The sequence below is a fragment of the Oryx dammah genome, unplaced genomic scaffold, assembly GCF_014754425.2.
Source record: "Oryx dammah isolate SB20612 unplaced genomic scaffold, SCBI_Odam_1.1 HiC_scaffold_18, whole genome shotgun sequence".
Classification (NCBI taxonomy): domain Eukaryota; kingdom Metazoa; phylum Chordata; class Mammalia; order Artiodactyla; family Bovidae; genus Oryx; species Oryx dammah.
The window spans coordinates 60,396,440-60,422,111 of record NW_024070202.1 but is presented as its reverse complement, the minus strand read 5'-3'; the positions used below and the strand labels follow the sequence as shown (position 1 = coordinate 60,422,111).

The following is a 25,672-nucleotide window of genomic DNA, read 5'->3' as shown; positions in this document are numbered from 1 at the left end:
TTTGTTGTACTGCAGAAACTAACATAACGTTGTAAAGCAATTATACTCCAATAAAAAATAAGCAGATAACAAAAATTACAAAGGGAATAATATTTAACGACATGGTACTATTGCTAAGTTCAAAAAGCAGATTACAGAGACCATTAATATTATAATTCTACTTTTGTAAAACCTGTGTATATGTGTGTAAGCCTGTGTGTGTGTGTGTGTGTGTGTGTATCTATAAGAATGTACAAAAACAATATACACCCAGATGTTAAAAATATTTGCCTCTGGTAAGGCAGAAGACAAATGATTCTTATTTGTTTCTTTCTGCTTACTTACATTTATTTTTAAATAATAAATAAATGAGTTTTTGGTAAATATATGGATTTAACTTTTTTCACTCTTTTAACTTTTCTGCCCAGGGTAGTGCTACTGCTTACTCATATTCCAAGGGCGTAATTTGCCTGTCATGTTGCCAAGTGGGAAACTAGAAGGATCCTGCCCTTTCATTCTTGGAAATGTTCCTCTGTTCTTCTGATTGTTGAACAGCAAAAGGGCACAGAGTAAACCATCCAATTGTGTGTGTGCACAGCAGCATAGACAAAGAACACGGTGTTTAATTAAAACCCTAAGAAAAGCAGTGTTATTCACTACAATGGATTTAAAGTTACAGGTACAATTTTTTTTTCTTTCAAATAAAACAAAATACATCATTTCTGAGAATCTTTAATATCTATCCTTAAAAAAAAACAAACACAGAAAACAAAAATAATTGCCCATTCCTTAATGGATACCATTTCCTGACTCAGGCTGGAGAAACAAGTTTCCCCAAAAATGTATATGCTTCCACATCTATCTTTCAAGCTGAAACTAGCAATGGAATTTCAAAATTATACAAGAATGGAAAAATGAAATTCAAGTTTTAGACACTGTGTTCTGCCAAAGTGTCACTGCCTCTTGCTCCTTTGTTGTTCATTTTTTCCCTGTAGTCTCTCCTGGTACCAGCTGGAAAGACGTTAAAAAGCTCAGCCTTGGGTAATGGCAAGCAGGCAAGCAATCTTTGAATCTCATTATAGCTCAAAGTAAGAAGAAAAATTCCAGTTACATTTCTTCAGTGTTTCCTAAAAATTTCCACAGGTCCTGCTCAGGAAACTGCTGCCTTTCCCACCTGGAAGTCTGCCCAGGAGTCATAAGTAAATGCCTTCCAAATTGCAGGATCTATTTAATTTGTGCAGCTTCTATTCCAAAGGTTTCCCTTTAATTAATTAAAGTCTTGTTTAAGTTTAATTGAGAAGCTGAGTTTCCCTCTGACAAAAAGGTCCTTCTCTTTTCCTTTTTATCTGAGCAAAAGATCTGAAAATAACTGTTTATCAAATGAGCAGCTTCCTAGCATGAATGGCAAGACCTTGTAGAAGGAAGGCAGGAAGGTTGTACAGCTCTGGTGCCCTCTTTACTCCTTCCCTATGAGTAGTGTGACTTTGAACTTATGCGCAAAATGGTGATGAGGGCACACACCAAGGTCATTCAGAAAGATATCTTCCCTTCCCAGTAACACAGTGTGAAGGGAAAGTATCAGAGACAATGCAAACCAGAACACACTCAAGATCTGGTCTTGAGTTCTGTTCATCCATCTGCAATCAAGTTGCACATAACAAACTGGGATGGCTTACAGATTATAAATGATTAAAATATGAATGAGTATGATACACTTTGGAAAAAAAAAGAATTCAATTACTGTGGTTCACATAGAGTAAATTCAGTATTGACATGTGAAACCTAGTGATATAATTCCGATCTGCTGTCCCCAATGTTCATTCTGTAGGCCACTCTGTAAGTCAAGATAAATTACAGAGTAAGGCAACAGCACAGATGAAAACCACTAAGGTTGACAAGGCCATACATAGTATCCGTTTTTACTCTTTCTCCTCTCAAGCACAAGTGGTAGTGTTTCCTTGATGAGTGTCATGGGCTGAACTGTATCCCCTGAAATTCATATACTGAATTCCTGTCCCCGATACATCAGAATGGGGCAGTGTTTGGAGATAAAGCCTCTAAAGAGGTGATTAAGTTAAAATGAGGCCTTTAGGGTCCTAATCCAGTCTGACTGGTGTACTTGTAAGAGGAGGCAAACTGGACAAAGAGACACATAGGATGCTTTTGATTAGAGGAAAGACTTTGTAAGGACGTAGGAAGAAGGCGTGCATGCCAAGGCACTTCAGTCATGTCCAGCTCTTTGCGACCCTATGGACCGTGGCCCTCTGGGCTGCTCTGTCCATAGGATTCTCTAGGCGAGAATACTGGAGTGGGTTGCCATGTCCTCCTCTGGGGGATCTTCCCCAGACCCAGGGATCAACCCATGTCTCTTAAGTCTCCTGCATCGGTAGGTGGGTTATTTACCACTAGCGCCACCTGGGAAGCCCTATAGGAAGAAGGTGACCATTAGCAAATCAAAGAGAGAGCTGCAGAAGAAACCATGCCTGCCAACACCTTGAGCTTGGACTTTCAGCCACCAGTACTGTGGGAATAGAAATTTCTGTAATTTAAGCCATCTGCTCTGTGGTATTTTGTTACAGAAGCCTTAGCAAATGAATATAATGAGAAACTAAAAAATTAAAGCTCCCAGCATGCATTCTCCCTCACTGTCAAGTATATAACTGCCAACCTCCCGAGGTTCTGGAGCTCAGCTCCAGTCCTCTATTTAGGGTACAAATCCCATGCACTCTGGTTTTCAGTGTATGGACCACTGTAATTGTAATTATGATTGCAGTTCTAATAAACCTGGAAGTATTAACACAATGTCATTCTGAATATGCCAGAGAAGCCCCTGGATACTTAGGTATCTGTGGCAGAACCACCTAATATTAGCAGGTTCCACTGAAACTGGTTCTGGTACATTGTTTTTGATATGTCAATGGCTGAGATTTAGATAAATCAATAAATGCGGGAACACATTTATGTTTTTGTTTAATATGTTACAATTGTAACGGAGGCAGAAGCTCCCAGGGCTCACTATCCCACCAGAAGCGGTAATGGGTGTGAAACAGGGCCTACCGTGCATGGCAAGCTCATGAAGTCATCCACAGTCCCCAGTGAACGTGCTTGTAATCACAACTCGCAATCCACTGTCCACTGGTAACAAGAAGTGAGGAATCTGATACCCTCCTCACTGGATTCTAGCCTGGAGCTTCCGACAGACAGAATCCTCTTTCTCCTTTTCCGTGGGTGAGCCTCATGGATGGCTAAACTTATTCAACTTCCCTTCAAGTTGCTGCTTCAAGCACCAACTCCAATTTACAGTAACCACTTTGGATTTTGATAACATCCAGAATTTGAGAGTCCCCGTCCTACTCCATGTTTGCCAAAAATTTCATAAGCCGAGTTTTAGTCATCATTTTAAAAATAGATAAGGAGAGAGTTGGATGCATCACTGACTCAATGGACATGAATTTGAGCAAGCTCTGGGAGACTTGAAGGATAGGGAACGATAGGGAAGCCTGGCATGCTGCAGTCCATGAGGTCACAAAGAGTCGGACACAACTGAGCAGCTGAACAACAACAACAAAATAGATAATATTGTCTACAACTGACCCTTTCCAGATCACCCAATCCTGATTCACAGTCCTCTTGAATTAGACTCCCCCCCCCTCCATTATTCACTCCTAGATGTTTTCTCTACTTGTCTGTGAAGTAAGACCCCCCCAACTCCAAACTCTGGAGAATGTTCTAATATAGGAGATATTTCTATTATTATAGAACATACTTTTTGAAATAGAAAGAAAGTCTTTTATTAGCCAATAGCAGAGGCTAAATAATGCCAAGTGTAGGAGGAGACAAGAAGGAAGAAAGGAAGGAAGGAAGGCAGTGGGCTGAGACAGGTTTCTACTATGTACAGTCATCAGGTCATTCTTTAAATCACCACATACTGAAGAGAGATTTAAATGACCCAGGTTTAAACTGCAGTTCTCAGTGATATTTGTCCTTTCCTAATAATTACCTACCCCAGCTCTGCACATTATTCATTTGGCATATTACTATGTAGTTGGCTGGCTCAGCATCCCCACAAGGTCTAACTGACACCCTCCTGTAAGGTTCCATGAGATATAACTGGTCCAACCTCTAGACTCCCAGTCCTCAAGAGGAATTGCACCTCAACTGAATTCTGCCTCTAAAAAGTTTTGGATGGCAAGATTCACATCTTGTAAAATTTTCCCAACTTCTAATTTTTTGTACACAGTGGGTACCTAATAAATGCTTATTGTGCATACATGCTAAGTTGCTTCAGCTATATCTGACTCTTTGCCACCCTAGGGACTGTAGCCCACCAGGCTCCTCTGTACGGGGGATTCTCTAGGCAAGAATACTGAAGTGGGTTGCCGTGCCCTCCTCCAGGGGATCTTCCCGACCCAGGGATCAAACCCATGTCTCTTTACATCTCCTGCATTGGCAGATGGGTTCTTTACTGCTAGCACTACCTGGGAAGCCCAATGTTTATTGTACTTAATGGTAAATAACTAAATACATATATTTGATCAGTCAAATGTTAATGTAAAAAAACCAATTACTTTAGGGATGCTATTTAGACCTGATTTAAGACTCTGAAATCTAAGGAGGTATTCTAACTTTCTTTAAAAATGGAGTCAGGGGAGGAAAATTCTTTTTGCAGATAAGCAAAGGATGTGAGGGATTTATATTTTAAAGAATTATAATTTGTGTTGGAAAGGCCCTTAGAGATAATGACCTAATATTTCTCCTTCTGAATCTGAAATTTCAGACTGTGTTAGATACTGACTAGTTGGTGGGTGGAGAACATAGTGATCGTTAACAAAACCACACCCCACACACTATCTTAAACGCCATTTTTTTCCTGAGCCTAGACAATTTCTGGTATTTAAAACTAGAAATTCTAAGAACAAGGAAAGTATACCCAGAATGAAGTCTAGATAAAAAGTGCTTACTCGGTGCCGCTTTCCACCATCTGTGTCAGGAGAGAGATGCCATCCAGATTTATAAACTCCTGGGCAAACGTGACGTCCCGGGAAAGGCTGGCCAAGTCCTTCAGGGCCTCCAGCTTGGCGTCCATACTCGATGACTGGATCCGCTCATGGAGCTGCTGGGCGTTTTGAGCCTCACCAGAGAGAAAAACAAAGCAAAGAGTGTTCACAGAGGAAACCACCACAGATCAAAAAAAAAAAAAAAAAGGAAGAAACAAAGGCCAAATGCACAAGTTAAGTATTACAAACCAAGGGAGGTTTCCAACCATAATGACTTCACCTTCAGGCAATGCTTGTCAATTTCACAATGAAAATCAGTTGCCTTTCTTTGACAGGAGCCATATTCCCATCTCAAGGAAAAGCAAGAGCCCAAGAACAGTAAAACCCCGGAAATGGAGTGGGTATGGCAGTGTGGAGGGGAAAAGGGGGAGAATGTTTACTTTTTAAGTAAAATTATTATCTACAAATGACAAAAAGCTATTTGCTTAATTAAGCAATTGCACAAATTTATACAGCATGTTCAGCCGTTCAGTCAATACTCTGAGTAATAACTGCCTACACAGAATGTTCAAAAGCATCATTAGACACCCAAATAATCTTTCAGGGTTACTGAAAATCTTCCAGCACAACACAACGGAGCTTGTAAATTCCACTTTTCAACAACATGTGTTTCATGTGCATTAGTTATTTACAGCATGAATTTAAAACAAAGTAACTAAACAAGCAAACAAAAATACAAAAAATAATTTAAAACCACATTAGCAGCTTTGCCTAGAATTAGAGTTCTCATTTTTAAGGCATTGGCACCTGGCTTCTACATGCAAGACAGAAATATACTCGAGGATCTGAATGTCTAGATAATAACGTGTCTTCACATTATGTGGTTTTCAGGGACAAGCAGCCTAAGAAAGCAACATTTTGTCTAATCGACAAAAACTCAGCCACATTGGGGAGGGGCCTCAAGGAGGTATGTTGGGCAGCACAAATGGTTGGTGCAAAGGAAAACCAGAAGGAACACGCCTGGGATGTCTGCAGGGACAGAAAGAGGACCAGTGTGCCTGGGGTTGGAGGGCAAAAGGGAGCATGTAAGGAGGTGAGGACAGGCAAACAGACTGGGCCAGGTGGCCTAAGAAGTTCATGAGCAGAAGCAGCAGAGCTGGAGGAATCCTGGGTGGTGATGATCTTCCCTAACTGACAGGATGAATTTAAACATCTAGACAAATGTGTGGCACCTTTGGAGCTCTTAAAATAGCTCTCACATTCAAACACTGGAAGCAATGAATATATAAATGCACACATATTTGCATAAACATGACCCAAGGAAACAAATCAAGATATAGCCCACTGTTATTGATAAATTGTAATGTTTTGCATAGTTTTTTGTTGCAAGCTTCACTTTTCAAATTTTCCATGGGTCTGTAATATCTTTATATTTGGGGAAAATTTTACATTATTAAAAAATAAAATAGCCTTAGTTCTGATTTTCCAAGCAGTTAGAACAACTGGAAAAGACTCTAATAGCTGTGCGGGTGATTGTATCAGAGAGTAAGTATTATTTTCCGGCATTGTCCTAGGATAGAAAACAAGTTTCATCTTGAGTCACTCAAATAGCATGGTGAGGCTGCCTAATGTCCTGGGATGAGAAAGTTTTGGGCCCAAGCTCAGAGGCAAACAGCCTCTGAAGGATCACCAGTGGACACAGAATGGGTATACACAGTAATGTGTGCCAAATATTTACCATCTCTGCTCTTTAATGTCCTAAATAAGCTTTTCCCATGGAATTTCCTGAGTGGTTCTGGGTCCATGATAGCAACTAAGAAGTAATCAAAAAAGTCTATAGGTTCACAGATATTTTCAAATGTGCACACAATATTGCCCAGCAATCCAACCAAGTTTTCCTGGAATGTCTGCCGCATGCGTACTAAGTCATCAGTCGTGTCCGACTCTTTGTGACCCTATGGACTGTAGCCCGTCAGGCTCCTCTGTCCACAGGATTCTCCAGGCAAGAATACTGGAGTGAGTTGCCATGCCCTCCTCCAAAGGATCTTGCCAACCCAGGGACTGAAGGTGTGTCTCTTAGTCTCCTGCAATGGCAGGTGGGTTCTTTACCACTAGCGCCACTTGGGAAGCTCCCTCCAAAATGACTCTTTCACACTTTTTCTTCTTTCCTTAAACTCCCTCATTTCCTGCTTCCCTCACACTGGTGATCTTGCCTTACATTTTATTGAGGAAATCAAAGTAATCGGTCAGGAATTTCTGCATCTTCCTATTTCAAAAAGCACAGAGTTCCTTCAGCTTGCTGTTTGCAAGGACACAGCCCCAGGGCCTCTATGCTCCTGCTCTGCTTCTTTCTGATTCTATGCGCCCGACCCGTTTCCTGTCCAAGGTCAATCGTCCCCTCATCCCCGGCTCTAGAGCGGCCACCCTCTCACCTCTCAGGCACTCTGCCCCTACTGTGTCCCCCTTTCTCTTGTACATCAGTCTCTGTGCAGTAGATCAGGTCCAGCTGCAAACCTCTCTAACAGACCCTGTTTTAAAAACAAGTGAAAAGGTGTGTACATTTGTCACACCTTTGTACACTGAGTCAATTCGCTTCCAGCCAGGCCCTCGTTTCACTGCTTCCATTTTCCACAACAGTTCTGGAATTAAGAGTGGGTCTAAAATTGCCACTCACCTCACCTCACATTCTCCTCCTCACCTCCATCCACGAGCTTCCATACTGCCCCCTCTCTACCCAGACAACATCTCCATGACGCCCTGTCTACCTCGCTCATCTGGCCCTCCTTACCTTCTCAGCAGACCTCAGCACACCTAAGTATCCCTAACAGACTCCTAACTGCCTGGTTGACGTATCCTCATGGACACAGGACAGGCATCTCCAATTCCTCATCTTCCTAAACTTTCTATTCCAGTACGCAGCACTGCTACTGATTGTGCCCAAACACCAGGGACATCCTTGCAGTCTCCCACAAGGAGAACCACAGCCCCAGGATCAGGAAGTGCTGGGGCTCGCCCTCCAACACTCCTTCAGACCCTCCACGTCCAGACCAGACAGGCAGTCCGTGCCATCGTCTCCAACCGGCACTGCAGCCCTGTCTCCTAACCCAGCCCCTTGACACTCGCTATCTGTTCCGGGGCAGCACTCAGAGTGATCCTGTCCCCTCTCTGCCTAAAAGCTTCCACTGGCTTCTCTCTGTGTTAAGCTCATAGGGCGCTGGCAAGAAACAGAACTTAAGACATCCTACCATTTGCTTTGGGTTTCTCAGCTCAGGAAAAAGAAATTGGTTCAAAAAATCATTAACAGTCTGACTGTTAAGAATCTCTGACAACCTGAATCCACAGAATGACTGAGGTAACACTGTTTTTCTTTTTGCCACAGTAACTGGCCCCCCAAATCAGCGCAGCAGGCTCTCTAACCCAGATGCTTCTAATATCAGTTCCCCAAATGCAAGAGAGCAGAAGGCAGGGTTGCATTTAAAGCTGACGAAGCAACAGCAGATCCTTGATAAGCAATTTTATTTAATTTGTCCACATGGGCCAAAATGAGGGATAAGAGGCAAGAAGAGTTCAGGTCATACATAAAAGGGCTCTTAAAAATCTGATAGTTTGGAATACTGGAAAGGTTTTAGCATGGAATGTCATGATTCATCTCTCATATACTATAGTGACATTAAGAAATTTGTTTGCAGATTTATTTAATTAAAAATAACATCAGCAGGGACTTCCCTGGTGGTCCAGTGGCTGATTCCGTGCTACCACCATAAGAGGAACAGGTTCGATGCCCGATCAGGGAAGATCTCACATGCTACAGAGTGCAGCCAAAATAAAATAACAGCAGCACATGGTACAAAAAATGTAAGTATTATCAGAAGTTATAAACTGAAAAATAAGAGTTAGCATAATGCTAACAGTTTCTTGTGATATTCCTTGGGAACTATTTCTCCTCTTTTATTGACATATACCTATTTTCCCTGTGCATCAGGGGGATGACTCTACACACCATGTTCTGCAACATGCTTTGGCACTTAGTAAAATTCTGAGGTGCCTCCGAGGCAGCACATGCCACATTCTTTTTCACATCTCACAGTATTCTGTCACGCAGTCATCACCTAATGCATTTAACTAGTCCCAACTGATAGTTAATAGGTTCCAGCTTTTGATTATTGAAAGCAATGATGCATACAGCCCTGTATGGATGTGTATGGGGTGTGTGTGTGTGTGTGTGTGTGTGTGTGTGTGTGTATCCTACACTGCTTTTGTGAGACTATCTATTGAATAAATTCCCAGCAGTAAAATTGTCAGAACAAAGACACATGCATTTTAAGCTTGGGTGAATACAGCTAAATGGCCCTCCAAAAAGGCTGTACCAATTTATACTCTTGACCCCACAGCATCTTTGCCTCGTGCCTTAATTATCAAGAAGTGTAAATTTTCATCTGTTTTTTCAGAGGAAGATTGAGTTTCTTCTTTCACAGCTATAGCTATATAGCTATATATAGGTCTATGTAGATCCTGCTTGGCAAGATAAGATAGATAAATATATAGATTTATAGACAGAGAGAAAGAGATCATTTTTGTTTATAGATTTTGGACCATCTATTTTGGGGGCAGTTTATTTATTCACAAGGGATCCTGCAAATTGAGGAATTAACTTGGAAGAAAAGTTATGACCAAATTAGACAGCATATTGAAAAGCAGAGACATTACTTTGCCAACAAAGGTCCGTCTAGTCAAGGCTATGGTTTTTCCAGTGGTCATGTATGGATGTGAGAGTTGGACTGTGAAGAAGGCTGAGCGCCGAAGAATTGATGCTTTTGAACTGTGGCGTTGGAGAAGACTCTTGAGAGTCCCTTGGACTGCAAGGAGATCCAACCAGTCCATTCTAAAGGAGATCAGTCCTGGGTGTTCTTTGGAAGGAATGATGCTGAAGCTGAAATTCCAGTACTTTGGCCACCTCATGCAAAGAGTTGACTCACTGGAAAAGACTCTGATGCTGGGAGGGATTGGGGGCAGGAGGAGAAGGGGACGACAGGATGAGATGGCTGGATGGCATCACTGACTCGATGAACGTGAGTCTGAGTAAACTCCGGGAGTTGGTGATGGACAGGGAGGCCTGGCGTGCTGCGATTCATGGGGTCGCAGAGTCGGACATGACTGAGCCACTGAACTGAACTGAACTGAACCCTCCATTTATTACTTACATTGCCAATAGTTTTTCTTAATTTGCTATTTTTCACTTTGTTTCTGGAATTTTTCCCAAACATTAAAGTTCTGTGGTGGTATTTTTATTTTTGGTAATCAAACTTATTAATCTTTTTCTTTGTAACTTTTGAGTTTTGTGTCCTATTTAGAACTTAGAATGGCTTTCCATATTCCAAAACTACAAATATATTTACTATAAAAACTTTCCAAATCAAAAATTTCAGGAATGTGAAAACAATGGTCTAGAAGCCTAGGCTTCTTCTATTAATAAGAGGAACAGTAGTCAAAATTTATGTAAAACATGCTTCATGCAACATGTGACCTCAGGTTAGATTTCCATAGCTATTATTAATATTATCATGACAGATGCAAGGAAATACTACTTAGCAGCATAATCTGAAGGTCTTCAAACCTTTAAATGCTCAAAAACTCACACATACTCACACACATTTCCGGGGTGGGTTGATGGCTATATTTTCATACTACTGGGGGGATGGATAAGGATATGGCATCTTAAAAGGATATATATTTAAGATGGTCAGTAGAGAGATTGTCTGAAGATATGCAACATAGAGGAAGACCATATGCCAAGTGTTGGGCTATTAAAAGAATAACTATGCAGTTTTTAAAAAATCTTTTCTTATTAATGCCCTATTTTGTTAGGAATAATCCAGAAAGAATAGTTTTACAACAGAGTAAGACTGAAAATAAATCCATCAAAATGCCACTGATAGAGTGGACATGAGCTGCACATTACCTAAAACAAGAGTGTGTGAATGCATGCATCTATGAGTGTGGGCAAGTGTGAGTGTTGTGGCTACAGAAAGAGTGCAGCTGAGGTAGATACAAAAACTTGTAAAAGTTAGCACAACACCATTTGCTGGTTTCTTTATTGTACTCTAACACCTCCTTGCAAATTCAATAGAGACAGCTTTCAAAAATATATTTTTATTGTGTATATAAGAAGTGAAAGAGTTAGCATATGCTGACCCATATTTTTTCAGTCAAACACAAAATCTTTAAAAAGAAAATCTACCAGCAACAAACAAAGTTTAAAGATCCAATATATCTTGCTTATAGAGTAATTCCCAATGCTAGACTCCATGGCTACAGTCAAACCATAAAGTGCTTACTTAAAGTGCAGGTGCCTGGACCCTATTCTAAGATGTCATTATTCAGCTTCCCTTTAAAGGCCCAGACATCAGCATTTTTAAAGTTCTACCAATGAGCCAACTTTGGGGACCACTATTGTCTGGAAAATGTAAACTAGTCTCTTGCAGGGGGACTCTCTTGTAGAGTGTTGTTTCGTGCACTGGTGTTTGCACGTCTCCCTTCACTGTGTTGGGTGCACGAAAGGCACAAGCTCCAGGGTCCCCAGTGAGGCCAAGTCACACCACAGTGTCAGCACGTTGGCTTTCTGGATGCTGAGAAACTTCACCCTGACAAATACCTAACCTTCTTGCAAGGAGTAGCTTAGCACTGCAGAGATTTTGTTCATGAAGCCAAGGCATAGATTAAAAAAAAAAAAAAGTGGTGCCTTTCTCATTCTGAGATGAAACAAAAGTAAGGTATACTCTTTCTGCCCATCAACCAGATGAATAATTTCAACAGGATATATAGGAAATACAAAACCCAAATGAAACTATGGTCTCTAAAGGTCAAATTAACATGAATTCATGCTGACTGAAGTAAGGTCAGTGCTAAGGCAGACAAAAATGTCTTGGCTCAACATGGAGTCACTGAAAAATGAGTGCGAATGATAATTTCCCTTAAGTGGGAAAGAAGGTACCAAAAGCCAGTTTAGCCAACTCCAGCAGCATATTCTATTGAGCCCATCACTGTGTTTAGGCTCAAGATGTTACTGGGTAAAATGTTTAGGTGTTTGTAAGCCTCTCTAATGTAATTTTCAACAAGAAGAATGTGTGGTGGTTACAGTACCCACAATTTAATTTTAGCCAGATGCTTTTCCCAATTTTTAAATTTATTTTTAGCCTAGCACATGGCTTCAGTGGAAACTGAAAATGAGAGCTAGACACAGTTTTCATCACATATGCAGAGTGAAAATAGTAACACTTGGTGTATTTTGTGCAGATTATTTTTTAGGAAAGTGATAAAATGCACTGTGAAAAAAACATAGTTTAAATATGCTAATGTTACTACCCAAAGTCTCTATAAGCAAGTAAGAAAGATCAAGTTAAGCAATACAGTTGGCTACAGTAACCTAAATATACTGTAGCATTTTGTTTAGCAGTTTTTATTTGGAAAACTTGAAAGGGTTTTTTTTCTAGGATCAGCTGTCAGTGAAACAACATAAGCGGCAAATATTTCTTAAACTATATTTGATGAATTGTCACAATAACTGACCAAACCTTAGGAAATGCTTAAACATTTTCACTCTTCCATACACAGACAGATACACCTTTTGACTTTCAAGGGAAGTTTAACAGCATGTCTCTAGTTGTGTTCGCTTTGTTTGTTCAGATAGTCTTAGGTGGATCTGTGGGTAGGTAGGTAAAACCAATTCGCAGGGTAGAGTTATCCTATCTATATTATGAGAATTGTTGATATGACCACAAAATTCAAACTTTAAAGTGAATTTACTTGCACATAACCTGGAACAAAAACTTCCTTTTCTGTGCCAGGAAATCGAAGGGGGGCCTTCCTGCTACTCCAGAATAGGGGAACACTTCAAAAATCTTTTGCTTCACATGAGTTACCTTGAAAAATTAATATCCCATAATCACATATAACAAATTGCAAATCACAGAACCACAAACAAGCATCAACTTACTGGAGATGTGGTTAATCGAAGGATAGTGCCATTTTTTATTTCATTTCGATTCTGGAAAAGAAAAAGAAAACTGTAAATCTTCAAGTGGAAGCTTGGGAAAGAAGAACACAAAGGCAAATATCACTGAGCAGAGATTCCATATATAAATAATATGCATTCATATGATTCGGTCTATTCTCACTTGAATAATTTTTAATTCTTTCTACAAAGAACTTTAAACTGGGTCCCAGATGTATTATTTCCTCCTTCAATTCTTTTTTTTAATTTAATTTTTATTTTATTTTGGAGTATAGCTGACTTACAGTGTTGTGATAATTTCAAGTGTATAGCAAAGTGATTCAGTTATACATATGCATATATTTTCTTTTTCTAATTCTTTTCCTATATATGTTATTACAGAATATTGTATAGAGTTCCTTGTGCTATATAGCAGGTCCTTGCTGATTATCAATTTTATATGTAGTGATGTATAGATGTTAATCCTAAACTCCTAATTTATCCCTCCACTCCTCCCTTTTCCCTATGGTAACCATAAGTTTGCTTTTGATGTCTGCGAGTCTATTTCTGTTCTGTTTCTTTATATCATCATGGACAGCATACACTACAGAAGAAGTGAATATGAACCCAGAGAATAGAAATATGGGACACAAGGACAGCAATCAAAACAAGCAATTTAAAAAGATTATTAAATGGAGTATTATCCAGCAAAATCATTCCTACATATATACCCAGGAGAAGCGAAACTATATAACCATACGAAAACTTGTACCTGAATGTTCAGAGAAATTTTATTCATAATGGCCAAGGTATAAACAACCCAAATATCCATCAGCAGATGATTGGATAAACAAAACATAGTAAATCCATTCAGTGGAATATTACTAAGCCATTAAAAGAAACAAAGTATTGATTCATGCTACCACATGATCTTGAAAACATTAAGTGAAAGAATTGAGATGCAAAAGCTATGTATTTTATGATTTCATTTGTCCATCTATAGAGACAAGGAAGCAGACTAATGGTTTCAAGGGGCTGATGGAGGAGGATTTGGGAGTGAGTGTTAACAGGCACATGAATTTTTTTCAGGGGTGATGAAAATGCTCTAAAATTGATGGTGGTGATGATTTTAGAAATCTGTGAATATAGTGATATCCAACGAACTGAAGAATTAAAAGCCAATGACTCAAAGAGCCTCTTGATGAAGATGAAAGAGGAGAGTGAAAAAGCTGGCTTAAAACTCAGCATTCAAACAACAAAGATTGTGGCATCCTGTTCCATCACTTTATGGCAAATAGATGGGGAAACAATGGAAACAGTGAGAAACTTTATCTTCTTGGTCTTCAAAATCACTGCAGATGGTGACTGCAGCCATGAAATTAAAAGACACTTGCTCCTTGGAAGAAAAACAATGGCAAACCTAGACAGTATATTAAAAAGTGGATATATTACTTTGCCTACAAAGGTCCATATAGTCAAAGCTATGGTTTTTCCAGTAGTCATGTAGGGATGTGAGAGCTGGACAATAAAAAAGGCTGAGCAACGAGGAATTGATCCTATGAATTTGAGCTATGGTGCTGGAGAAGACTCTGGAGAGTCCCTTGGAGAGCAAAGAGATCAAACCAGTCAATCCTAAAGGAAATCAACCTTGAATATTCATTGGAAGGACTGATAATGAAGCTCCAATACTTAGGACACCTGATATAAAGAGCTGACTCACTGGAAAAGACCGTGATGCTGGGAAAGATTGAAGGCAGGAGGAAAAGGGGAAGACAGAGGATGAGATGGTTGGATGGCATCACTGACTCAATGGATGTGAGTTTGAGCAAGCTCTGGACGATGGTGAAGGACAGGGAAGCCTGGTGTGCTGTAGTCCATGGGGTCGCAAAGAGCTGGACATGACTGAGCAACTGAACAACAACAACAACAGCAACAAATTGAACACTTTAACAGGTGGATTTTTGGTACATGAATTATCTCAATGAAGTTGTTCTCTTTTTTTGGGAAAAAAAAAAGTTAAGAAGGAATCTGGTTTCTGGTTTCTTAACATTTGCTGGTTTCTATTGAACATTGCCTTGAAGTTAAGAACAAACAGCATATATGAGCAGATTCCAAATTGGTCCATCTCCACTCAGCAAGTGTATTGGAAGTGAGCGTTCTGAAGCTTTCACTTAGCATCTTTGGCATGGAAAGGAGAATTTCACTGGCAGTTTTCTCTTCTGCCACCAGAGTACGCACCATGCTCAGCTTTCAGGAGTTGACCTTCTGGGAGTCACACCACCGCATCCCCCACCCTGGAGCACTGAGCCAGGAGGTTAATAAAGTGCCTTGTGGGTCAATCTCCTCTGCACCATTTCCGACAAGCCACAAGCTAGAATTTGCTCAAGATGCAGCAGGCACATTGGAGTAGTAGCAAATTTCTCAGAATGAGATGCCATAAACACAGAATACTCACTCTCGCCCTCAGCCAATTCTGATGACTTATTGGAAAATGAATTTTCTAGAACAATTATCTGAAAGCGAGCAGGCCTCAGGCCAGCACTTTCTCCCAAAGAAATCCTAATCTGAACGTTTTACACTGAGTTCAGGCAGGCCTGAAAGCTCCACACTGCTGGATCCAAACTTTCCTCAGGCAATTTCAGCCCAATTTAGAGCATCCCCAGCCAGACACCCTGGGCCACCTCTTGAGAGAGCAAGGTCTTCATTACCGGAAGTGTGTAGGCAAGGGTTGAATGACCACTGGGCAGCCCGGTTCAGTTATGAGATGGTGAAATGAATTTCAGTATTTTTAAAAAAAAATCTTTCAACTCTAAAATTCTATGCCTCTAAGAGAAATAGAGAGGAAAACCACAAATACTAATTATAGAATATTAAGGAAGCCAAATAGATAGCTACATCTTTCCCGCTCAGGTTTTATATGAATCAAGAAATAAAGGAGTCAGAAGGTGAAAGCCTAAAATATCTCCTTTATTAGTGATTATGGAACACAGACCTGAGAATGATAACCAGCAGACAGCTAACTAAACCCTCAGATTAGCATACCTGTTGAGGTTAAGACCAAAGGCAGGTTCGTTCCCAAGAGGAAAAGGGAGCCTAGTTCATTCTTCCCAAGTAACAAATCAAGCAGGAAAAGAGGGTATAAAGAGGCCAGGAAGGTTTAGCAATAATCTCTCCTCGTGAAAATTAATAGTGGTGATGAAGCATTCCTAATAAAAGCAATAAATTAACATTTATTGAAAGGCACTGGCGTGAGGGATTTGGGGTTTTGTTGGAATGGTTATTTAACCATCATAATAATCTTATGTTCACTTTAAAGATAAGCAACCAAAGCTGCCAAGAAGATAAGTTATTTGCCCAACATCAAGGAGGGGGAGGGGGGACTCAAACCCCTCAGGGTGGGGGGCAGACGACATCAGAGGCTGTGCTCCCTCTGGAAAAGGTAAACAACTTAGACCTTGCATTCATCATTAGAGGGGTGAGCTCATCATCTGATTGCCATATATGAGAGCAAAGAAATAAGTGTGGTATTAACAAATGCTCTGCAGATTCCCGGGTGTTCCCCGGGATGTCCTGGACATGAGGCACTGGGTGGAAGTATGGCTGGGGTGACCTCAAACAATTGACCTCCAGGTTGACTCCTTCGACACAGACTCCTGACTTTCTGGGATCCAAGAATGAGTTCTTTGAAGAAAGGGTCTTGAGGATTGTTTATTTAAAACAAAAGCAGTGTCAAAACCACTGACAGGCAGGGCTGGGTTCAAATTCCATCTGACTCACACCACCTTGTAAGCTCAGTGCAAGCTATTCAACCACTCCAATCTAAAATGGGAAGAACCAGTCACTGCTTAGAGAATGTAGCAAGAACCAGATGTGATGTATGAGCTGTGCCTGGCCTAGAATTCATTCAAAATGGGACTGTTACATTGAGAGCAGCACGCATCCCTTCTCAACCGGCAGCTGATTTGCTTTCTGTCTCCTCCTTATCCCCAAAATACATTTTTAATCAGTGTTTAGTATTTTGGAACAATAGATAACAACAACAACAACAAAACAAACCAGAAAAGCCACAAATATATGCATTAAAAACTTTAAGGTCCCAACAGAAGCGTAGATCAAACTCAAAGAAAGAGCCAGTGGTAGACATCTACTTCGGAGACTTTTCCATCAAGAAAATCCCCTGGATGCCACCTCTCATGCCACTGACTGATGATGAAGCCTTTTGCTCTCCAAGGAAGTCAAACTTGGGATGTAAACACAGGAAAAGGCTTGGACTTACTCTTATTTCATAAGTCCCATCCAGACAGTGTAGGGCATCACTGAAGAGTTGGGTTTCCAGCTAGGATAGTCTGAACTAGATCCACATCTCACTTCTTACCTGGGGAATCCGGTACAAGTGACATAGCTGCCCTCAGTGTCAGCTTGTTCGTGTGTAAAATAAGGATAGCACCTGTCTCCTAAGGCTGTTCTGAGGATTAACTGAAATAATCCATTTAAAGTGCTTAGGACAGAGAATGGCTCCTTGCAAACAGTCATGAAAAAAGTTAGCTTATTGTTGGCTCATGAAAAAAGTTTATTATTAAGTGCAAAAATAACATCCAAAAAGCACATTGCTGCATATGCTTATTTGTTTTGAGCTAGTCTCTATATGTAATCCAGCCAGTAAAAATAATAGTGCCATCTAGGCGATCCTGAGTCTCAGACTTCAGGAAGTCAACAGCACATATCCAGCGGGATAACAAATGCTATCAACCATACGCCTATTCCATCAGCAGATCAGCACGGCTGAGCGGAGGTCTGGCACACAGCATGCTCCACATCAAAGGCTGAGGACCTGGCACCCACTCTTTTATCATACTCTTGGGCCTCTACGTCTGTTTCAGAAGGGACTTCTTTGATGCAGTCCTCCAAGCATCCAGCAAGCGGTGTGTGTGTGTGTGTGTGTGTGTGTGTGTGTGTGTGATTTTACTTACTTATCCTGCCCATTGGCTGTGCCCCTCTACCTCCTGTCCATTCCCTCCAGTTTACCCTGACCAATTCACCTCCATCCGCTGATACGCTGCCCCAGCTGGCATGGATCCATTCTTCCTTAGTGAAGTGAGTAATACTCTAGCCAGCTTTGTCTGAGCAACAGGTTATATCAGTGACCTTTGGTAAGCAGATTTCAACAAGATCAATCCAGCAGCATTCAATAGAAGCACCCTTCTCAGGCCAGACAAGAAACATCATTAAATGACTTATAAAAGCATGTGTGTGTGCGTGGCAGGGGTACTTCCCTGATGGTCCAGGGATTAAGGAAAAAAAAAAAAAAAAGACTTTGTACTTCCAATGCAGGGTTGCAAGTTTGATCTCTTATTGGGGAACTAAGATCCCACATGCTTTGTGGTGTGGCCAAAGAAAAAAATTAAATTTTAAATTTTAAAAAATAAATAAACAAAAATTTAAAAAGATATGCTCTTTAAAGAAAAGCGTGTGGGGGAAGGAACAGCAACAACAACAAAAAGTGAACTCCCTCCCTCCAAACAGAGAGGGGGATGCTGCAAAACTAAAGAATGCATTCATCAACTCACAGAGCCAAGAAACTGTCCTATGCCCCTCTCTGGGAAATCAGCCTTTAATCCCTGATTCTCATGGGATCTTCATACCACTGGCTTGAGAATCACCATGAGTATTAAAATGCAGATTTCTGGGACTCCCCAGCCCACCAAGCCACACACTCAGGGGCCTCAGCGGCTACATTTTCACTATGCTTGCAAATAATTCTGCTGCACAGTAAAGTTTAGAATCATCCCGGTCTAATTCATAAGACTATGCAGCATATTTAGAGTCAGTGTTTGGAATTTCAAGGTAATAAAGTAAGGCAAACAAGACTAATGGCAGCTCCTCAAAAATGAAGAAGAGAGAGCAGCAGAAAGAACATTTCTGCAGAGAATGTCCTAAAGTACACAATGTACGGGAAGAATGACAAGGGGCCCAGTGAAAGCTGCTAAACCCCGCTGTCACAGCTACTGCCACCCAGCAGTGGCAGACTGTACTAGCCCCTGACATTCACAAGCATCTCCATAGGATGTCTTTGTGCTTCTTCACAGAACCAGCTCAGTGACTTGGCCTCTGTGTGGATTGGATAATAAGATTCCTCAGAAAAATGTCACTGTTGTCATATTTTTCCTTCTGAAATTTGTTTATCTCAGTAGGCCAACTTTCTATGTAGCCAGGCAATATTAAGAATTATTCCCTGGTCAAAAATTCCAAATTCTACCCCCTGCCTGTGACTGAGAAAGGAAAGCAGGAGGTCAGAGGGGGAGGGGGCACTCACAACCAGACCCCTCAAGTCCAGGCAGCTTCAGGACCTTTTCTCTGGTTCTGCCTTTGTCTGTCACTGTCTCTCTCTCCTGATGTGATCGGGTCCTTACTTTGTAAATAATACCAAGAAATAACGCTGTTCTTTGCATCCATTCCTCAGTCATCACAGAGGCTGATTTTTCACTGTAAACCTGATCCTTTCTATCCTTTATGTGTCCATGTGCATGATCTTCAAATCTTTGGGCTGAGGGAAATAACTGAGGACCACATATGACATGCCGGTTGCTAGGTTACAGAGCAATGCCTCTAGACAGAGGACTACAGGTCTAACATTTGAGAAGGAGGATAGAAATACCCTAAAATAAATCTGAACCCCCAAAGGCCAGGAGAAAAAGGCTGAGAGGTGAGGTGGGGAAAAAGAATAAGAAAGAAAGGGTGGCAAACTCTTCTAAATGCACATTTCCCATAACTAATATTGCAGACTTCCCTGGGGTCCTTACCATCAAGGACCATGTTCCTTCCCAGCCCCACGCCCCAGCTCCATATAGCTGTAGCAATTCATCATCACCCATGGATGGAAGGATCTGGATTTGACTTCTTTCCACTCTTTTTTCATGTCACTAACGATTCTATTCTCAGTTATTGTCTTTCTTTAATCAATTTATTTTTCATAACACTCATGTACCATTCACACAATTCACCCAAAGCAAAAGAAGATAGACAAGACAGATGATAAGGAATATTTGGCTAATTACCTATCTGTGCTGTATAAACACAGACCACGTTAGGGGAGGGCCTGTTCCATCAGAATGCTTTGTTCTCTTTCTACCTGTAATAAGATCTGGGTAAAAGGAGTGGAGAAAAGCTGGTAGACAGTCCTCAGGAGCCCAGGGAATCTGTGGGATGTAGTGATCCCAGGGGAGGAGCCAGAGGAGAATGCCTGTCCCCCTTTTCATTTTCATCAACTGCTTGTAGGAGACAAAGAACAATGTTTTCTGGAAAAGAACATGCTTATCTTAAAGGAATAGGCACTATTAGATTTCACTGCTGCTTGGAAAGAGGCACCTTTTAGAAAGCCAGGGAAGATGCTTGCTTTCTCAGCCAATTTCATATGGCAAGAGTGAGACAAATCTACCTTTGCCTGGTGTCCGGGCCCTAGGACCAAAAGTTCAGGGTAGAACCCAATCCATGTCTCTGTCCCTCTAACATCCTAGAGAAAGAACTGATTGAGTCCAATCTGTTAAGAAGTAATAAAAGGTCACTATGTAGATGGTGAATCAACCTTGAAGTCAGAGTAGTCAGTCCCCTTGAGCACAGAAGGTGAGGGGGATAATTTTGGTAATACAGACAGTGGGGTAAGCACTAGCAACATCTCAATACAATAAACAAAGAGAAAACATTTAAGGCTTTTGAACATTATGACCAAGGGAAAGTTTCAGAGAAATAAATCTGTCAGCAGCAGTGAATTAGAATGGAGAGTAAGTTAAGGAGATTGGGCAACATGGTGGAGGGTTGCAGCAATACACAGCTGCTTCCATCTCTGCAGGGCTGGGCACTCACTACATTAGACCCCGGATTCCAACCACAGGACTCCTGGCTGGGAGCACCTCCTATCTCCAAGTTAACAATCCAATAGACTTAAGAACTGAAAAACTAGTAATAAGTTCTGTGACAAAAATCTGTGCCTTTCTTCCTACACGTGACTTGAAGGACAGTGAACAGAGAAACATTTTTCATGGGTGATTTTATAATGTTTAGCAAAAGCCTTAAAAATCAAAATCAAATTCTATGAAGTTTTGTCCTTTGGAAACACCAGAAAGGCAAACATTTTATGAAAGATGTCCACCGAGGCATCATTTATAACAGAGAGAAAACAACTAAAAGCAAGCCCAGATACTTTAGTTATTCATTTACTGTCTCTCAACCTGAAATCTAACATTCTTGGCCCAACTGCATACTGGAGCTGGGCCCTGCAACCATTTCTGTTTTGCCATCTAGGAGAATGTTAAACTTCACCAACAGAGAGTATTGGAATGATCCTGCCTGGTCATCAAAAGTCGGTTCTCTTTTATCATTATTATTATTACCATTATTATTACTATTATTCAAAGAAGTCCACAGGCCTCATCTACCCTCAACCCTTCCCCTAAAATAACTTGTGACGGTCCACCTACTTTTTGGAACCCTATCCTAAAACAACCTGGGATTCTGTAAGGACAAATATTTTCTCATTCAGGTGAGTCAATGACAATTTTCACCAGGCACTTTTTTTTTTTTTTTTTGGCTGTGCTGGGTCTTCATTGCTGTGAGTGGGATCTTTCTCTAGTTGTGCAGAGTGGGGGCTAGTCTGTAGTTGCAATGCACGGGCTTCTCACTGCAGTGAATTCTCTTGTTGCGAAACACAGGATGTAGACACATGAGCTTCAATAGTTGTGGCTTACAGGCCCTATAGCGAACAGGTTTCAGTAGTTGTGACACACCGGCTTAGTTGCTCCGTGGCATGTGGATTCCTCCTGATCCGGGGATCAAACCTCTATCCCCTTCATTGGCAGGTATGGAGTCTTATCCACAGCACCATCAGGGAAGTCCTCACCAGGCAACTTTTAACAACTTTGTGGCTTTTTGTCTTTAAAAGCTCCTGACTCTTCCTTGGAATATTCTTTCATGTTTACCCCAAACCTGTGTCTTCTGAATTGCAAAACTTAAGACCCCAAAAAACTCTTTTCTAAAATGCAGCCTCCTGCATTATTTTTAAGTTAGCACATAAAAAATGTAGTTTGCATAATAGTATTGCAGTATGAATCCAAATTGATGGAATATATTATGTGTGTATAAACTGATAAAATGCTGATGTCCCAGTAGATTCAGTAACAACTGGGCAACAATGCTTTTCACTTACAACATATGAAAAAAAAGAAAAGAAATTTTTTAAAATGGCTGATATTGTGAGTATTTGCCCACCCCAGCTAATGAATATTGGTTATGTTTCTAGGGGAGAAAGCAATCTCCATGGTTTTGGACAGAAAGATTTGCACAAGCTAGGGTAAACCACGTAGACCAGGCCTCCCCGACGGTCCCTTTTTTCTATTTGAGGTAGAGATTTCATTGCCAGCCCCTCGTGCTATCAATTTTAACATAACCCCCAATCAGATGGCATGTGTAAATGTTTAAACCTGGATTGTGAAGGACAAATCTCAGTGGTCTCAGAAAGTGCTGGAGAAGAGAGTTGCACTTACAGGAAAGAAGCTCATGCTTGTGAAAAAGAAAAGATTTTAAAGGGTCATTCCAGTGGCATTGACAAGCATCACTAAGGATGCTGCTTGTTTTTCTTTGGTCACGTAAGTCATGTCTTACTCTTTTGTGATCCCCCCGGACTGTAGCCCCAGGCTCCTCTGTCCATGCAATTTCCCAGGCAAGAATACTGGAGTGGGTTGCCATTTCCTTCTCCAGGGGATCTTCCCGACCCAGGGTTCAAACCCCCATTCCCTGCACTGGCAGGCAGATTCTTTACCACTGAGCCACTAGGGAAGCCCAAGGATGCTGCTGCTGCTGCTAAGTCGCTTCAGTCGTGTCCGACTCTGTGCAGCCCCTGAGACGGCAGCCCACCAGGCTACCCTGTCCCTGGGATTCTCCAGGCAAGAACACTGGAGTGGGTTGCCATTTCCTTCTCCAATGCATGAAAGTGAAAAGCGAAAGTGAAGTCGCTCAGTCGTGTCCGGATTCCTAGTGACCCCATGGACTGCAGCCCACCAGGCTCTTCTGTCCATGGATTTTCTAGGCAAGAGTACTGGAGTGGGGTAAGGATGCTGCTACAGCTAGGAAAATACAGACTCTATGGCCTATTCTAGGCAAAGCCAATGCAGACAACAGGCTATGGAGTGAGAACAAGACGCAAACATTTATGGTGGAGAGGGAGCTACTGAATAAAGTGGGATGGAAACACCAGAAAAGGAAGAGTAACTGAGCTTGCTGCTGGTTTCAAAGAGACAGTGTGGTGTCTGGCATCTCGAACACAACCTGCAGTGAGGTGAGCCACCCTAACACTGCTATCAGATGGGACCGATCCAAACCTCGCCATCACTACTGACAGCTTTGTCACCTGGGCATTTGGCACAGAGCCTGGCACATAGCAGGTGCTCAGTGAACATCCGGTCAATTAATACATGGGCATGACAGCTCCTCCGAGCCCCCCTCACTGCTACAAGGAAGATCGTCACACCTAGACCGTATGGTGTTGTCATGGGATTAAATTAGACAGTGCTAATAAAGGCTCTGCCTGGCACTGCGTAAGGACTCGATACATCATTCACAAAGAAGAGGTAGCTTGGGTACTGGGTACTGGAAATATGAAAAATCTTTCAGATCAACAAGCGGGAAGAGAAGCTCAGGCAGAGGAAACTCAGTTGAGGCCATTAGGTTCTCCTGTCTGAGATCCTATAAGGCAGAGATTTAAAGAATCTCTTTTCTTTTTGCCCCCTGTCATGGATGTTTTGGAAGTCTAGTGAAGCCTATGGATCACTTCTACAATTAATATTTTTAAATGCATAAAATAAAATACAGAAGCTTGCAAAGAAACCAATAGTTATCCAAGTGTTTGAATTGTATCATAGTAATAAATACGCTACTTTTTCAGTATCAGTTCAGTTCAGTCGCTCAGTCATGTCCGACTCTTTGCGACCCCACGAACCGCAGCACGCCAGGCCTTCCTGTCCATCACCAACTCCCAGAATCTACCCAAACCCATGTACATCAAGTTGATGATGCCATCCAGCCATCTCATCCTCTGTCGTCCCTTTCTCCTCCTGCCCTCAATCTTTTTCAGTATAGTTATCAGCAAACTTTTTCCATCAAGAGCCAGTTACTAAGTATTTTAAGCATTGCAAGGGAAGAAATTTTCTGTTGCAACTGTGATACATAAATGAATGGGCATGGCTGTAATCCAATAAGTTTCATTTACAAAACTAGGTGGCAACCTGGATTTTGTCCACAGGCTGTAGTTCACTGGCACCTTTATTAATGCATAAAATAACAAGATATATTATAAGTGCTAATAACTACTGTAATTTATAATTAATGTAATTATCATAAATGACACTTTGAGATCATTGCAATAATAGCAATAAATGGAAATATCTATCATTTCTACCTGTAACACAAACACAGATATTATTTAAACTAGCATGGCTTGTTGTCTACAGTCTCATTGAAATAATGTGATTTTTTTATTGTCATATAGTTATAACTTTCTTCCTATACAAATTCATAGACCCTGGGTTAAAACAGTGGCATTCCATGTACTTAGAAGAAAATCCCAGTTCCTATCATGGTTTAAAAGACTCCTGATATGGCCGTGGCCAACCTCTACCATCATATCTGATACTCCCCCAACTCCCCAGCTCACTCTCCTATTCCCTTTTGTCACTTATCACACCAAGTTCTTCATGCTTCAAGGCTTTTGTACTGGTTGTGCCTTTTGCTGAAGTGCTATGATCTGCCTCCATGTTATTCTTCAGCCTTGGCATGAATATCACCCCTTTAGAAAGACACTTCCTGATGCTTTACAGCAGTCTTGACCACAGACGGACATCTGGGGCCTTGCAGAGATGCAGATTGTTGCAGAGCTGGCACAATCCTAATGTAAAGACCCAGAACTCAGACATTAAGCTTGAGGAGCACAAACTCGGAGCCTTAGGGAAGGAGTATAAGTTTGTTTCTTGGGGCACATAATTGGAGAAGAAGGGTTATAAGCCCCCAGTTCTAGAAACCGGGTCCACTCTCCTGCAGCCTTATTTCCTCTATATCTGTTTATTTGGAAATTTAAAACAAGTCAAGTCATATTTCTGACCCATTCTTGAACCTAAATTACATGGCTGGCCTGGCAGACTGAGCTCCATAGCCAGGCCTGCCTACCACACTCTGCTCACAAATCTTTATCACATTACCTCACTCATTTTGTTTTGAGTCTTTACTTCAATCTGAAAAATAAATACCTTGTTCATTTTTTTTTAAATCTCCTGTCTCCACCCATGAAAACATATGCATCAGAGGAGTGGGCATCTTCAAGTTTTTTTCATCATCAGTGCCTGGAACAGTGCGTGGTATGTAAAATGTGTTCAATATATACTTTTTAAATGAATGCAATAGCTATTTTAATCATAATCTGGCCTGAAGCAATAGTCCGAATATATCTGTAAACTAAAACAAACTGTCCACTTTTTTCTTCAAAGATAGAGATACTGCCCCTTTCCTCCTCCCACAATGCAAATAAATCTCAGTCCATCTTTCTTTCCTTGCCCTGTTTTACAAACTGCAGTCATCAATGGTTATTTATTTCATGACTACTATGAAATACTTGTATCATTTTTTTTAAAAAAAAGGGAAGAACAGAGATAATAATGCTCATGTT

At 41.1% G+C, this 25,672-nt stretch overlaps 1 protein-coding gene across 3 annotated transcripts in view; it reads right to left on the bottom strand.

The window, feature by feature from the left end:
- ELMO1 (engulfment and cell motility 1) overlaps window positions 1-25,672 on the bottom strand; it is a 568,433-nt gene that overhangs the window by 376,517 nt on the left and 166,244 nt on the right. For all 3 annotated transcript variants that reach the window (XM_040260178.1, XM_040260181.1, XM_040260177.1), the window contains exons 5-6: window positions 12,970-13,020; window positions 4,941-5,110 (exon numbers count right to left, since the gene is read on the bottom strand). In XM_040260178.1, coding sequence (XP_040116112.1) covers window positions 4,941-5,110; window positions 12,970-13,020 — 221 coding nt within the window. The remainder of the gene's footprint in view (window positions 1-4,940; window positions 5,111-12,969; window positions 13,021-25,672) is intronic.